At 46.7% G+C, this 15,830-nt stretch overlaps 3 protein-coding genes across 3 annotated transcripts in view; 2 read left to right on the forward strand and 1 right to left on the reverse strand.

Moving 5' to 3' along the window:
* Positions 1-15,830, reverse strand: part of LOC132402262 (cytochrome P450 2C23-like) — a 219,312-nt gene that overhangs the window by 178,768 nt on the left and 24,714 nt on the right. The window lies entirely within an intron of this gene.
* LOC132402261 (cytochrome P450 2C15-like) overlaps positions 1-15,830 on the forward strand; it is a 74,448-nt gene that overhangs the window by 15,575 nt on the left and 43,043 nt on the right. The window contains exons 3-4 of the mRNA XM_059985062.1: positions 14,272-14,421; positions 15,554-15,714. Coding sequence (XP_059841045.1) covers positions 14,272-14,421; positions 15,554-15,714 — 311 coding nt within the window. The remainder of the gene's footprint in view (positions 1-14,271; positions 14,422-15,553; positions 15,715-15,830) is intronic.
* On the forward strand, positions 826-2,567 carry LOC132402264 (uncharacterized). Its single transcript, XM_059985075.1, has 2 exons — positions 826-1,026; positions 1,731-2,567. Exon 2 carries the CDS (start codon positions 1,795-1,797, stop codon positions 2,473-2,475), a length of 681 nt encoding a protein of 226 aa, XP_059841058.1. The 5' UTR covers positions 826-1,026; positions 1,731-1,794; the 3' UTR covers positions 2,476-2,567.

A 15,830-nucleotide genomic window follows, 5' to 3' on the forward strand; every position in this document is an offset into this window, starting at 1 on the left:
TATTCCTTAAAATAGGGATCATCGAGTAGACTTGAATTTAGTTTCCATATAGTATTCTTTGGTTACAGGTCAAAATCAACAGATAAATATATAGGTGCATGATCATGTAAATCTATTGTCCCAATTCCACAGGTATTTATTTTGTCTTTATCTTTTCCAAATGTTTTGAAATAGTCTATTCTTACATATAAAGAATGGGGGGGGGGGTGCAGAATACTGAGTGTAATCCCTTCAGTCTGGGAAAAGGTCTCTACATGTATCAATTATATCAACATCCTCAAAAAGTGTAACTTTCTCATGTAATGACTTTGTTTCGTGGTTCTACTGGAAGAGTCTAACCTTGGTTGTAATTGTAAATTTAAATCTTCCCCACATATCAAGAGACCTTCTGTTTCCGTTACCATAATATTACTGATTTTCTGGAAGAAACTAATATCACTTCCCAGGGGTGCATATAGATTCAATAGAGTAACTGAATTCCCGTATATATTCCCCCTTACTGGAATATATCTGCCCTCCTAATCTCCCATTTCAAATACTTTTTCAAAATTTAGCTTGCTTGAGATGAGAATAGCAACTCCTCTCCTATGTCCTGATTTATATGAGGAGAAAAACAAATTAGTGAAGCCCATTCTCTTTAGTTTTCCATGCTCACTATCATTTAAATGAGTTTACTGTAAACGTAATACATGGGAAAGTAATACATTACTTTCTTCATTTTAGATAGAATTTACTGCGTTTGATTGGATTCAACAGCCCAGTGACATTAAAAGAAATGAATTTTACTTTGTCATTAGCCATGTGTATTTATCTGTCAGTGTATCATTGAAATTAGCAGAAAAGAACTTAGCCGATCTACTCCCTGAACAAGTAAGAACAAAGAAACACAATTTTAAAAAAAGCTACCGAAGGTGTGATTCCAAGGCTGAGGTCTCCAGTAGATGACCCTGGGCTGAGCCTGCCTAGCTGTGAGGGATAGCCTCTCCTACCTGTGGGGTGAGGGCCCCCACTGCAGCACCCATAAAAGTAAGTGAAAAAGTCTATGGTCCATTACACAGAAAAGACTTCCCTGTGAATTCCTCCCATGTATATGTTCTCATTTAGGCGGGGAGAAAGGAATGAATGAATGAATAAAAAATAAAATAATAGGGTAATAGAAAATCCACATTGTTGTATGTATTTCTTCAGATAAATATAGTATTGTCTATTTTGACTTCTGTTTAGCTTATCAACACTTTGAGAATAGTCAGACCTTATAACTCTTCTGGAGGGGGTGAGGGCTATCTTCTGAAAACTCGCAGTCTCTCTCTGATATTCTTCTGTCGCTTTTCTCCCGGCCCCTGCTTTCTCGGTCCTCCCACCATTTCCCAGGTGGAGCGGAATAGCTGCTCAGCCAGGCTTTCCCTCGGTGTGATCACGTTGACGGGCAGTCCTCTGTTCTTCGTGTCTGCAGTCGCCTCCTCCACTGTCTGGGACAGCCGTGTCCCGTTCTCATAGAACACTTGTGGTGACCCATTTCCTGGCACATCCGAACCGGCTCACAATTAGCCAGCTTTCCGGCTAAGGGAGATAGCCTACGGGGGTTTGCGAGCACAGAGCTTTGGAGCCTCTGGGCCACGGGGGGGGGGGGGGGGGGTGGCATGTTGAGGGAGGCTTAAAAGTGAGGCTGAGGATTTTGAATAAAGTTTTTTCCTTCGACTGCAGTTACCGACTCCGTGTCGTAATTTTAGCGCTGCGTGTAGCACACCGCTACAATTGGTGACCCCGACGATCCAAACGATTTTTGGACCAGAAATGACCGACGCTGCCTCTGTTCATGCAGTTTCGTTGAAACTGCCGGGTTTCTGGACACAGCGCCCGGACCTATGGTTCCAGCAAGCCGAAGCCCAATTCCACGTTCGCCAGATCACCTCAGAAGACACCCGCTACTACTACGTGGTGAGCTCCCTCGACCAGGATACAGCGGCCCAGGTCACGGAGTTGCCCCCGGCGGACAGCAAGTACACGGAACTCAAAGCCCTGCTCCTCAGGACTTTCGGACTCTCACGGCGCGAGCGGGCTGCCCGTTTACTGCACCTGGATGGCTTGGGCGACAGACCTCCATCGGCTTTAATGAATGAGATGTTGTCTCTCGCCGACGGACACACACCCTGCCTCATGTTTGAGCAGGCATTCCTGGAGCAGCTGCCTGAGGACATACACCTGCTGCTGTCCGACGCGGATTTCAGTGACCCCCGGAAGGTGGCAGCCCGGGCGGACTTGCTGTGGAATGCCAAAAAGGTGAGCGGGGCGTCCATCGCACAGATCTCCCAGCCACGCTCCCGGCAGCAAACCAGTCCAGGCCCGGCCGCAGAGCCCGCCGACCCCCGGCCCAATGAACACTGGTGCTTCTACCACCAGCGGTGGGGCGCAGAAGCCCGCCGTTGTCACCCGCCCTGCAAGTTCCCGGGAAACGCCAGGACCAGCCGCCGCTGATGGCTACGGCGGCTGGCCATCGGGATAGCCTCCTGTATGTGTGGGATAGAAGGTCGGGACGCCGGTTTTTGGTCGATACTGGGGCTGAGATCAGCGTTTTACCTCCGACGAGTTACGACACCCGCAACGGAGAACCGGGTCCCCCCCTGAGGGCCGTGAATGGCAGCACAGTAAGGACCTATGGCACCCGTCAGGTGCAGCTACAGTTCGGCTCCAGCCAGTTCACGTGGGACTTTACACTGGCCGCCGTAGCCCAACCGCTTCTGGGTGCGGATTTTTTGCGGGCTCACAGCCTACTGGTCGACCTGCCCAGGAAGAGACTGGTACACGCCGAGACCTTTCAGACGTTCTCCCTGGGTGCAGCCCAGTTGCCAGCCCCTCACCTCGGCTCCATCACGCTGTCCGACAACGACTTCACCAGGGTCCTGGCGGAGTTCCCATCGGTTCTGGCACCGCAGTTCACAGCGGCCATGCCCAGGCACGGCGTACAGCACCACATCCCGACCCAGGGACCACCCCTCCACGCCCGCGCTTGGCGGCTTCCCCCGGACAAGCTCCGACTGGCGAAGGAAGAGTTCCAGAGGATGGAGGAATTGGGGATCATCCGGCGGTCCGACAGCCCATGGGACTCCCCCGTGCACATGGTGCCCAAAGCGACGGGAGGCTGGAGAGAGTGCGGCGACTACCGCAGGCTGAACGAGGCTACCACACCGGATCGCTACCCTGTGCCGCACATTCAGGACTTTGCAGCAAACCTGCACGGCGCACGGATCTTCTCCAAGGTAGACCTCGTCTGGGGGGTACCATCAAATCCCGATGCATCCTGACGATGTCCCCAAAATGGCTCTCATCACCCCGTTTGGCCTTTTCGAGTTCCTCCGCATGCCGTTCGGCCTGAAGAATGCCGCACAGACGTTCCAGCGGCTAATGGACGCGGTGGGACGGGACCTGGACTTCGCGTTCATCTATTTGGACGACATCCTCATAGCCAGCAGCAGTCGTCGGGAGCATCTGTCCCACCTCCGTCAACTCTGTGCCCGACTGAGTGAGTACGGTCTTACAATCAACCCCGCCAAATGCCAGTTCGGACTCGATACCATTGACTTCCTGAGCCACAGGATTACTAAAGATGGGGCAACCCCTCTGCCCGCTAAGGTAGATGCAGTCCGCCACTTCCCCCGACCCACCACGATCAAAGGCCTTCAGGAATTCGTAGGTTTGGTCAATTTCTACCACCGCTTCCTCCCTTCAGCTGCCCGGATCATGCGCCCCCTGTTCGCCCTGATGTCCGGTCGGGGCAAGGACATTACCTGGGACGAGGAGTCCGCCGCCGCTTTCGTTCAAACGAAGGAAGCTTTGGCGAACGCCGCAATGCTAGTACCTCCCTGAATGGACGCCCCTACCGCCCTCACAGTGGACGCATCTAACACGGCAGTCGGTGGGGTGCTGGAGCAACTCATCGCAGGTCGCTGGCAACCCCTGGCGTTTTTCAGCAAACACCTGCGGCCACCTGAGCTCAAGTACAGTGCTTTCGACCGGGAACTGTTGGCGCTGTACCTGGCAATCCGGCATTTCAGGTACTTCCTAGAAGGTCGGCCCTTCACCGCATTCACGGACCACAAACCGCTTACCTTTGCGTTTACGAAAGCATCCGACCCCTGGTCGTCCCGCCAGCAAAGCCACCTGTCCTACATCTCTGAATACACGACGGATGTCCGGCACATCTCGGGTAAGGACAATGTCGTGGCGGATGCGCTCTGTCGCCCTACCGTTCATGCCCTTTCCCAAGGGGTAGACTTTGAGGCACTGGCAGAGGCACAGCAGGCAGATGAGGAGATTCCGAGTTACAGAACCGCAGTCTCCGGTTTGCAGCTCCAGGACCTCCCCGTGGGCCCGGGTGAGAGGACCCTACTCTGTGACATCGCCACCGGCCAGCCCCGTCCCGTCGTCCCGACAGCCTGGCGGCGCCGTGTTTTCCACTCCATTCATAACTTGGCGCATCCCTCCATCCGGATGACTGTCTGGATGGTTTCCAGCAGGTTTGTTTGGCACGGACTCCGCAAACAGGTCAGTGAATGGGCCAAAACGTGCATGCACTGCCAGACGGCCAAGGTGCAGCGGCACAGCAAAGCCCCACCGCAGCAGTTCCATCCCGCCCACCGGCGTTTCGACCACATTCATGTGGATATCGTGGGCCCCCTGCCGGTGTTGTGCGGAGCGCGGCACCTCCTGACTATCGTGGACCGGTTCACAAGATGGCCAGAGGCGGTCCCGCTCACCGACACCACCTCCGAATCTTGAGCCCGAGCCCTGATCGTCACCTAGATAACTCGCTTTGGTGTACCGGCCCACATTACCTCCGACAGAGGCGCCCAGTTCACCTCCAGCCTGTGGTCAGCTACGGCCAGCCTTTTGGGGACTCAGCTGCACCACACCACTGCCTACCACCCACAGTCGAACGGGCTAGTGGAGCGTTTCCACCATCACCTGAAGTCGGCCCTCATGGCCCGCCTGCGAGGAGCCAACTGGGCGAACGAGCTTCCCTGGGTCCTACTCGGCATCCGCACAGCGCCCAAGGATGACCTGCACGCCCCGTCGGCCGAGTTGGTATACGGCGCGCCTCTGGCCGTCCCCGGGGAGTTCCTACCAGCCCCAAGGGGGCAAGAGGAAGATCCCGCAGCAGTCCTGGGCAGACTACGCGAGAAGCTCGGTAACCTGGCCCCCATACCCACTTCACAGCATGGGCGGCACCCGACCTGCGTACCCAAAGACCTGCAGAACTGTAAGTTTGCGTTTGTACGAAGGGGCGGGCATCGGCCGCCGCTGCAGCGGCCATACGAGGGGCCGTTTATGGTGCTCCAGAACAACGGGTCCACGTTCGTGCTGGACGTTGGGGGGAAAGAGGAGGTTTTCACGGTGGACCGCCTCAAACCGGCCCATGTGGACCTGGCGCAACCGGCCGAGTTTCCGGCACCTCGGCGCAGAGGCCGACCTCCCAAGCAGGTTCCGGCCCAGACTGTGGACATTGGGGGGTGTATCGCCGGTTCTGGGGGGGTTATGTGGTGACCCATTTCCTGGCACATCCGAACAGGCTCACAATTAGCCAGCTTTCCGGCTAAGGGAGATAGCCTACGGGGGTTTGCGAGCACAGAGCTTTGGAGCCTCTGTGCCACGGGGGGGCAGGTTGAGGGAGGCTTAAAAGTGAGGCTGAGGATTTTGAATAAAGTTTTTCCTTCGACTGCAGTTACCGACTCCGTGTCGTAATTTTGGCGCTGCATGTAGCACACCGCTACACGCTCATAGTTTAGCAGGGTACGGAGTCTGGAAGCTAATGTTTCTCTGCTTTAACACTCACTTCGCTTCAGAATATTCCTTACATTTCTGCAGGACCGCTGGGGGGTAATCTTGATCAAAATATATTAAGCTCTTGTTCAAAACTACATTCTTCTTTCCCCAGGCCTTGTGCAGAATCTCTGCTTTGGTTTTGTAGGGGAGGAATCTGATTATTATTGACTGTGGCTTGTCTTCCCTATCCCCGGAGGGTCTCGGGGCGAACATCCGGTGTGCTCTCTCGATGTCTTGCTCCGTAGTTGGCAGAATCTCCAGCGTGTCCCGTAGTAACTTTTCCACAAACTCCACCATAGATGACCCCTCTGTTCCTTCAGGAACATTATATATCCTTATATTCTTCCATTGAGATCTCCCTTCTTGGTCGAGTAGTTTATTTTCTTGTCAATTCATCACTTTTATCATCTTCCTCAGCACTTGTTCCACATTTTGAACACAATCTTCCACCTTTTCAATTTGTGTCTTTGCTTCCACAATTTTTTGATTAACGTTGATGAGCTCAGATTTAATATTGTTTAGTTCTTGTTTTATATCTTTACGAAAGTCCTTTATCTCCTTCAGAACTTTTGCTAAACTTGCCTCTTTGTTTGAATGAGGGTTAGCGTCAACTTTGCCATTATAATCCTGTGCAAGAGAACTGTTGTTTGTATTTTCTTCATTTCCAGGCTCTGCAATGGCACTTTTTTTGTTTCCAACCTTTTTACCCATTCTTGCCCCCCTCACCCGTTCAAGTATTATTGAGGGATTTTGTATTTGGTGGTTTAACAGGGTGAAATAATCGCTTTTTCGGAGGAGCTATTATTTTAGGCCACCATGGTGGGTGATGACGTCACCGGAACCCTCTTGGGAAGTTTTCTTGGTCTTCCAGACCTCAACTTAATCTCCACCATTCCTGTTAACTGCCATTTCTTGATTACATTACGAACTGAGGGAACGGCTACCTGAATTTGCGGGCATCATTTATTTTAATTTTCAGAGTGCTAGGCAGCTGCTTAGAGGAGCCCATGGCTGCTGATTGTTGGGACAAGGTTTGAGGAGTCAGGGTATTTATAAAGCTTTGAAATTTGCATCAACTGGCCTTTCCTAACAATGACTGTGAACAAGCCATAGCCCTAACAAGCTAATTAAGGACTGAGAACTTGGTAAAAGTTATCTGAGAGCTCAAATCTCTTGGGGCGCCCAAACTTTTGCACAGTGCTCCTTTCCATTTTTTACTCTAAAATTGTAGAAAACAAAAATAATATACTAATTTTGCTTAAAATGTTGAAAAGAATGTTTCTTCTTTAACTTTATGACTTTTGGAGATCAGTTTATCTTCCACTCACTTAACTATTCACAGTAACAGAAATTTTGACCGGGGGTGCCCATACTTTGCATGCCACTGTATGTGTGAAAGGTTTAGGGTGAGAAGGGAGGGGAGAGAGAGATTTAAAAAGGTTCTAAGGGCAACCTCTTCATGCAGAGTGTGTGGAATGAGTTCCCAGTGAATGTGGTTGAGGCAGGGTCAGTAGTATCATCTAAGAAACACTTGGTCAGATCATGGACATTGGGGCCAGGGGGACATGGGTTAAATGCAAGGAATTGGGACTAGCCGTGTGGACAATGTACTTGGCATGGACTGTTTGAGCCCAATGGCCTGTATCCATGCTGTAATGCTCTATGACACTTAACTGAGGGAAGTGTGTGACTTCAGTGGTTTAAAGGTTCAATTTAATATCAGAAAATGTATACAGTGGGTGTGTATGTGTGTGCATGTGGCCTCTGTCAGTCGTGGTCAACCATGGGTACTGCACCTCTGGTAGTCACTGGCTTGTCAAGCAGCGACTGTGGCTATTGAGGCCAATCATGGAATGGTAGGCTCTGCCACAGTTGCTGCACGTGTAGGGCATTGCGGAATCGTTGTCCACTGTCCGCTGTGCTCTCTGCTCCTCAAACTGACTCAGGATCACTCTTTCACTTTGCTCCAGGTGTTGCTGAAGAGAACCTCGCCATTTGTTGTGGTCATCTGATGTATCCTCCCAGCACTCTGTGTTGATTTTTAAGGCTTTGATGTCGAGCTTGCAGAGATCATTGAAGCAAAACTGGGGTCTACCAATGTTCCTCTTACCTGTTGCTAGTTCTCCGTAGAGGATGTATGAAGGAAGGTCTACCATCCTTCATATGATGGATGTGGCCCAGCCAGCGCAGTCTCCGTTGTCTTAAAAGTGTGAACACGGTGGGAAGTCCAGCGCGGGAGAGGACCTCAGAGTTTGGGACCTTGTCTCTCCAGGTGGTGCTGAGGATGTGGGGAAGGCTGTGCAGGTGAAAACTATTGAGTTTCCTCTCCTGTTTGGAGCAGATGGTCCAAGTCTCGCTACCATACAGGGGGTGCTGATAATTCATGCATTGTGCATGGCAGTCTTGGTCTTTGTAGTGAATTTTGGATTTTCCCAGACCCGTGAGGAGAGTCGAGCAAGGATTGATGTTGCTTTGCTGATACACCTATTGATTTCAGCATCGAAGGAGAGAGTGTCTCTAATGGTCGACCCCAAGTATGTGAACTCGTGGACACAGCAACCTGAAATTCTTTCTCTTCACAGACATCCACAAAACAGAAAAAAAATCCCAAAGAATGAATGACAGAAAAATATTGAAGCCTCAGAGCCCCTCTTCCCTCACTTGCTTCAGCAAAATTATCAACCCCACAGCACTCACCTCACCAGCAAGAGGCCGGTTGAAGCTGTGACAATGTAAAATCTTCAACTACTGTCCATTTTAAATGTGTTGTTTATAACTGCAAGATCCTGCTGGACTTTAAGAACTTAAAGTGGTGCAGGTCTGCCCCATCAGTGAGTTGCTGGTTGGTGGAGAAACTGAAGGAGCTGGATTTGCTGCAGATTGTGATACTGCTTGCATCAGAGAGGCTTTGGAGGAGTTGCTGAGTGAAGGAGGTGTGCAGTGATCGCAAGACCCTTTCGGACATTGTTAATGTGAAATGCTGCAAGTCCGATTCACTGATTTACTGGGAGACAGCAGGGGCAGACGGCAGAGCAGCCGCATGGACTAGGCCTCAAGCCGCGGTGTCACCTGCTTTACAGCTGCTCGCAGAGAGGCATTGAGCTGGTGGGGGAGAGAGGGGCAGTTTGGAGAGGTTACCAGGCTGGGTCAGTGCTGCCCTCCCCCCAGTGTTCAATTCCTGTTTTATGTATTCATTTATTGAGATTACAGTGTGGAATGGGCCCTTCCAGACTTTGAGCTGAGCCACCAGCAATCCCCGAGTTAATCACGGGACATTTTACACTGACCAATTTACCTATCTACAGGTATGTCTTTGGACTGAAGAAAGAAACCAGAGAACCCAGAGGAAACCCACACGGTCACAGAGAGAACGTACAAACTCCTTACAGGCAGTGGCAGGAATTCAATCTAGATTGCCTAAATTATAAATCATTGTGTTAACCATTATGCTACTGTGCTGTCCCATAATTAGACCTTGAGGCATGGGAGCAGAATTGGATCATTTGGCTCAACAAGTCTGCTCCACCATTCCATCATGGCTGATTTATTATCCCTCTCAACTACATTCTCCTGCCTTCTCTCCATGGCCTTTGACTAATCAGCCTCCACTTTGAATATACCCAAGAACCTGGCATCCTCAGCCACCAGTGGCAACAAATTCCACAGATTCACCACCCTCTGGCTAAAGAAAATCCTCCTCATCTCAGTTCTAAATGGATGTCTCACTATCCTGAGGCTTCATCTTTGGTCCTGGACTCTCCATCCATACGGAACATCCTCTCCACATCCATGCTGACTTGGCCTTTCAATATTCGACAGGTTTCAATGAGATTCCCCCTTCATTCTTCTAAACTCCAATGAGTACAGGCCCAGAGACATCAAATGCTCCTCAAACCCTTTCATTCCCACTTCCTTGGGTAGGCAACTTGCTGAGTCAGCATGGATAAAATAGGCTTCCAATCTGTATAACCCTAGGATAATCCCAGGATTTAGAATGGGGAAATCAGCTCCAATTCACTCAGTGGAGTTGGATCACTTTGCAAAACAAAACTATCAATGCATTAAAGCCTTCATTCCCATTAACGATTCTATCAGGATCAGAATCAGGTTTAATGTTACTGATGTATGCTGTGAAATTTATTTTGTGACAGCAGGAGTCACAGTGTGGGCAATTATGAAACTGACCTTAAACTTACTCATGGCATTTCTTCCGTGACCCAGAAATCACGTTACACATTCTACCAAACTGGTATCTATTTGATGAGGCAATTGTATCATATACTCTCCCAGTATCGGTAGCATCCTCTCCATGACAACACTGTCTAGGCCTTTCAATATTCGAGAGATTTCAATGAGACTATAAGACATAGGAGCAGAATCAGGCCATTCAGCCCATCGAGTCTGCTCTGTTATTCCTTCATGATGGATTTATTATCCCTCTGAACCCTATTCTCCTGCCTTTGGTGCCCTGACTAATCCAGAACCTATTAACCTCTGCTTTAGAACATAAAAATGTTTTTGACAAGAATGGGCTATCTGTCCCAACAAAGCTTGCCAAATTACTATTCACATAGTGTGCTGAAGTAACTATCCAGTTTAGATTTGGAAGTCTCTAAGGTACGACTCTCAACTACTACTAGGTAGTTTGTTCCATGTGCCACAACTCGCTGTGTAAATAAGTGCTTCATGATGTTAGTCTAAAATCTTCCTTTAACCAGTCTCCACAAATTACCCTGTGTCCTCATTGATGGATTAATTTTGAAGTAGCAGATGGACTGCTGTCCACCTTACTTATACTCTTAATGATAGTGAACACTTCTGCCATGTCTCCTCTCTTTCTACATCTACTAAGATGAAAAAGATTTAATTCTTTCAATCTTCCTGAATAGCTCATACCCTGCAGAGCTGGAAAGAGTCTCATCGTCCTTCTCTGATCTATCTCCAGTGCCTTTACATCCCTCTCAAAATATGGAGACCAAAACTGTGTACAGCGCTCAAGGTGCGGACTCACAAACACATTATACAGCTTAATGAGAACCTCCCTAGACGCAAACTCCACTGAGCACATTGTATTGTCCAACAATCTATTAGCCTTCCTATTCGCTTCTGTGCATTGTCCAGATGTTGATCATGATGAGTCTACCAGGACGTCCAAAACCTTCTCATACAGTGCACTTTTTAACTCAAGAATCCCCATTGTATATTTATATCTAATATTTCTACTTCCTATATGTAATATTTTACAGTTACTTACATTAAATTTCATCTACCATTTATCTGCCCAAATCTGGATTTTATTCAGATCTAACTGTATTGATTCTGCTACCTGAATGTTATCTGTCCATCTCCTTAATTATATGTCATCTGCAAACTTGTTATGTGTTTATCCATTTCATTAATGTAAATTAAATCAGCAGCGGCCCCCAAAACTGCTCCCTGCTGAACCCCATTTTTAACATCTTCTAGGTGTGAAAATGATCCTCTCACCTTAACTCGTTGTTTTCTGTTTTACAGCAAATTCTGCGCCCATTCACACACCTTACCTTGAATCCCTACTTCTTGTAATTTGTTTATTAACCTCTCCTGGGGTATGTTATCAAAAGCCTTCTGAAAGTCCAAATAAATTATATCAACCACTCTATTGTTATCAAAAATTTTAATTGCCTTCTCAGAGAACTTCAGCATATTAGTAAAACATGATTTCCCCTTTCTCAACCCATGCTGGTTGTCTGCTAACATGCCTGTTCTTATCAGTACTTTCCCACCTCATTCTTTATTAATGTATCTTACCTGTGATGCACATTAAGTTTACTAGGGTCTTTAGATCTATAGTTACTAGGGTCAGTATGGTCACCCTTCTTGCAAACTGGGACAATGTTAACCCATTTCCAGTCCTTGGGCATTTCACCAGTCTTCACTGACTTTCAAAAAATACATGTTAGGGGTTTGTATATGTAATCACAGACCTCTTTAAGTTCTATTGGATATTGGTTGGCTGACCCTGGAGATTTATTAACTTTCAGCCTTTGCAGCTGAAGCAGGACCTCACTTTCTAAGATCTGTAAGTCACTTAAAACAAGCTTATTTTTCTCTATACTTACTGGCATGTTGCTAACATCTTTGTGGGTGAGTACTTTAGCAAAACATATACAAAGAGTATCCACTGTGTCCTTCTCTGCATAATTTATCACCCTATTGGTATTCCTAATGCACTTCACTTTCTCCTTGACTTTTCTTTTACTATTAAAGTATTGAAAAAATCTCTTGGGGTCAATTGTAGCATTACCAACAATATCCTTGTCAACCTGCCTTTTGGTAATCTGAATTTCCCTCTTGACTATAGCTCTCATATTTTCAATGCCATATGGTTAACTTCATTACTATTTTTTACTTATTATTTATATAGCTGTCTTTGCTTCAATAATTTTGTGTATATCTTTAAATATTCATGTAGTTGATCTTTTGTTTTATTGCTTCTCCCGGCCGTGAGTAGGAACTTTTCCTGCGCTGTGTGTATTACCTCTTCAAATTGACCCTATTGTTTCTCAACTGACTCAAATGTTAAGAACTTCCTTCTAGTTTATTTTTTGAAGTCTTTGCCGCATCTGCACAAACTTGGCCTTTCTGAAATTCAATTTAATAATTTTGATTTTTACTGATATACTTTTACACAGAAGTTCAACACTAATAATGTCATGATTGCTTGTTCCTAAAAGCTCAACGACTTCCATGCTCAAAATTCTATCATGATTGTTACAGAATATCAAATGTAAACACTTCTCATTAGTGTAGTTACATATTGGGTCAAAAACAATCATTATAACTCAATGAATTCACATTCCTCTAATTCTTGAGTCACTGGGTTCTCCCACTCAACACTTGGGAAATTAAAGTCACCCATAACAATATCACACTCAGAACTTGCTTCTCTAATATTCTGATAGTTGTTTATTAATATTATCAGCATGAGAGGTCTATAACATACAGTCAATGTTATTCCTTTATCCTTAATGCTTTCAATTCTCATCCAAAAATCTTCACTAAGTCTCGATTCATCTCCTATCACAAGGAGCCTCCTGTTTAAATTCTCCCTATGTATGTGGCTACTCCACCACCTTTACCGTCTTGCCTAACTTTCCTAAGAAAAGTATTTCCTTTAATATGATATTCATCAGTTTATTACTGAAGTTTTTCATCCTATTCCAACCCATTTTTATATTTTTGAAGCCTATAGTTGGTTTATGTCCTAATATGTTATTCTCCACGATGATGTTCAAACAGTTGAGCCCAGCCTCTTCCTAGTACCCTGCTCCTCATTCCCTAGTGTAAACAGATCTCAACTAACCGAAGCACACACCTGCCCAGTACATTAGTGCCCCTCCAGTTCAAATGCAACCGGTCCCAGTGTTACAGGTTCCATCAGCCCCAAAAGGCACTCAAGTGTCCAATAAACCTATGCCCCTGTAACCTACACCATGATTTGATCCACACATTAAATCTTATCTACTCCAGTTTACCCGGACTGATACCTTTAAATATATAATTGTCTGTGGCAACAAATTCCACAGATTCACCCCTTTCTTGCTCATCATCTCTGTTCTAAGGAATGTCCTATACTGAGGCTGTGACCTCTGGTCCTAGACTTCCCCAATATAGGCAACATCATTACCATGGGCGGCATGGTCGTGTAGTTGTTAGCACAATGCTTCACAGCACCAGTGATCCGGCTTCAATTCACATCACTAACAGTAAGGAGTTTGTACCTTCTCCCCATGACTGCATAGGTTTTCTCCAGTTGCTCTGGTTTCCTCACACAGTCCAATGATGGTCTTGAGTTGGTAGGTTAATTGGTTGTTGTAAATTGCCCCGTGATTAGGCAAGGGTTAAATCAGGATTGCTGGGTGATGTGATGAAGAGCTGGAAGGGCCTATTCTGCACAGTATTTCAATAAATAAAGCGATAAATCTTCTCCACGTACACTCTGGGTCTGGTTTCAATATGAACACCCCCCACCTCATTCTTCTAAACTCCAACAAGTACAGGCCCAGAATTATCAAATGCACCTCAAACGTTAACCCTACAATTGCTGAGATCATCCAGCAAGTACAGCGCTAGAGTTATCAAATGCTCCTCGTACATTAACCCTTTAACATCTGAGATCATTCTTGTGAACCTCTCCAATTCTTTTATGATTCCTTTTTGTTCGTCTTGTGACATCTGATCAGGGAAACTTTGGACTGTGTTTGGTGACCAGGAACACCAGCTGATATAACTGTGGAATTCTATAGTAGCAATTCTTACCTAGAAGAATGAGCTTCTCAAGAACATCTCGGCAGTTGTAAGGAAGGGAAAAGAATAAATTGGGAAACTGGTTAATTAGGTTAAGAAACTGGTCACCAGAATATAGACAACCTCGTCTCAAGGGATGTTAACCTAAGATCTCTCTTGCAGGAGTTGCTTTTAGCAGTGGCGAGAGATGGAAGCAGCTTCGGAGATTCACTCTCAGCACCTTGAGGAATTTTGGAATGGGGAAAAAGAGCATTGAGGAGAGGATTCAGGAGGAAGCCCAGTTCCTGGTCACAAGCTTCAGGAATAAGAAAGGTTTGTCACTACAGCATTCAAGCACCTGCCTTCTCCCCATGTCCTTTCATACCCTGACTAATCATGAATCTATCCACCTTTGCCTTAAATATACTCAATTACCTGGCCTCCAGAGCTGCCTGTAGAAATAAATTCCACAGACGCAGCATTTTCTGGCTAAAGGAATTCCTCCTAATATCTGTTCTAAATGTTCATCCCTCTATTCTGAGGTTGTGCCGTCTGGTCCTAATCTCCCCCACCATAGGGAACGTCCTCTTCACATCCACTTTATCGAAGCTTTTCAACATTTGATCAATTTCAATGAAGTCACCCCCATTCTTCTGAACTCTAGTGAATACTGTCCCAGAGGCAGCAAATGCTCTTCATATGCCAAACCTTACGATCCAGAATCATTTTCGTGTACCTCCTCTGGATCCTCTCTAATGTCAGCATATGCTTTCTTAGATAAGGGGCCCAAAACTGCTCATAATACTCTCAGTGAGAACTCATTGGTTCTGTATCAAGTAACTAACTGATACCTTTTGAACGGAGATGTATTTAATATCTATAACACCACACACAAAATGCTGGAGGAACTCGGCAGGTGTGGCAACATCTACAGAGAAGAATAACCAGTTGGCATTTCTGGCTGAGACCTCACATCTGGACTGGAAAGGAAGGGGGAGATGCAAGAATAAGAAGGTGTCGAAGGTTATTCTCCCTTTAACTTGCCTCTCACCTCTCCCTGGTGCCCCCCTCCTTCTCTTTCTCCTGTGGTCCACTCCTCCCCTTACAGATTATTTCCTTGCCAGTGCTTGGTTCTTATTTCAAACCCCCCACCCCCCACCCAGCTGGCTTCACCTATCACCTTCCAGCTTGTCCTCCTTCCCCTCCCCACAGCTCCTTATTCTGGCTTTTCCCTCTTCCTTTCCAGTCCTGATGAAGGGCTTTTGACCCAAAATCTCGACTGATTATTGATTTGCATAGCTGCTGCCTCACCTGCTGAGCTCCTCTAGCATTTTGTGTGTGTTGCTCTGGATTTTCAGGATCTGCAGAATCTCTTGTGTTTAATGTCCAAAAAGCATTTAGACCTGCCCCAAAATTTCATTTTAATGCCCTATGATTTTCTAAATGGCCTCTTTAATTCGACCAGGTGAACCTTTCATCCCAAACTTTCTCCTGCGAGGTGCAACGTCAAACATCATCTGTTCCATCACCTTTGGAAAACGATTTGATTATGAAGATAAACAACTTTTCTGGCTGATGGAGCTGATTGCAGAAATTACCCGCAGTTGGAGTAGCCCTTCGATACAGGTATGTCTCTTTACAGTGGATTGTGAGTTACTGAAGTTAAGAGCAAACATATTTTCATTGTAGACTCAGGTGGTCAATGTGTCAGTGAAACTGAGAGATTCAGGATCCACATTAAT

The sequence above is a fragment of the Hypanus sabinus genome, chromosome 11 (assembly GCF_030144855.1).
Source record: "Hypanus sabinus isolate sHypSab1 chromosome 11, sHypSab1.hap1, whole genome shotgun sequence".
Classification (NCBI taxonomy): domain Eukaryota; kingdom Metazoa; phylum Chordata; class Chondrichthyes; order Myliobatiformes; family Dasyatidae; genus Hypanus; species Hypanus sabinus.

What these genes read in the sequence shown, in the direction of transcription:
- LOC132402264 (XM_059985075.1), top strand. Translation starts at nt 1,795, where the DNA reads ATGACCGACGCTGCCTCTGTTCATGCAGTTTCGTTGAAACTGCCGGGT.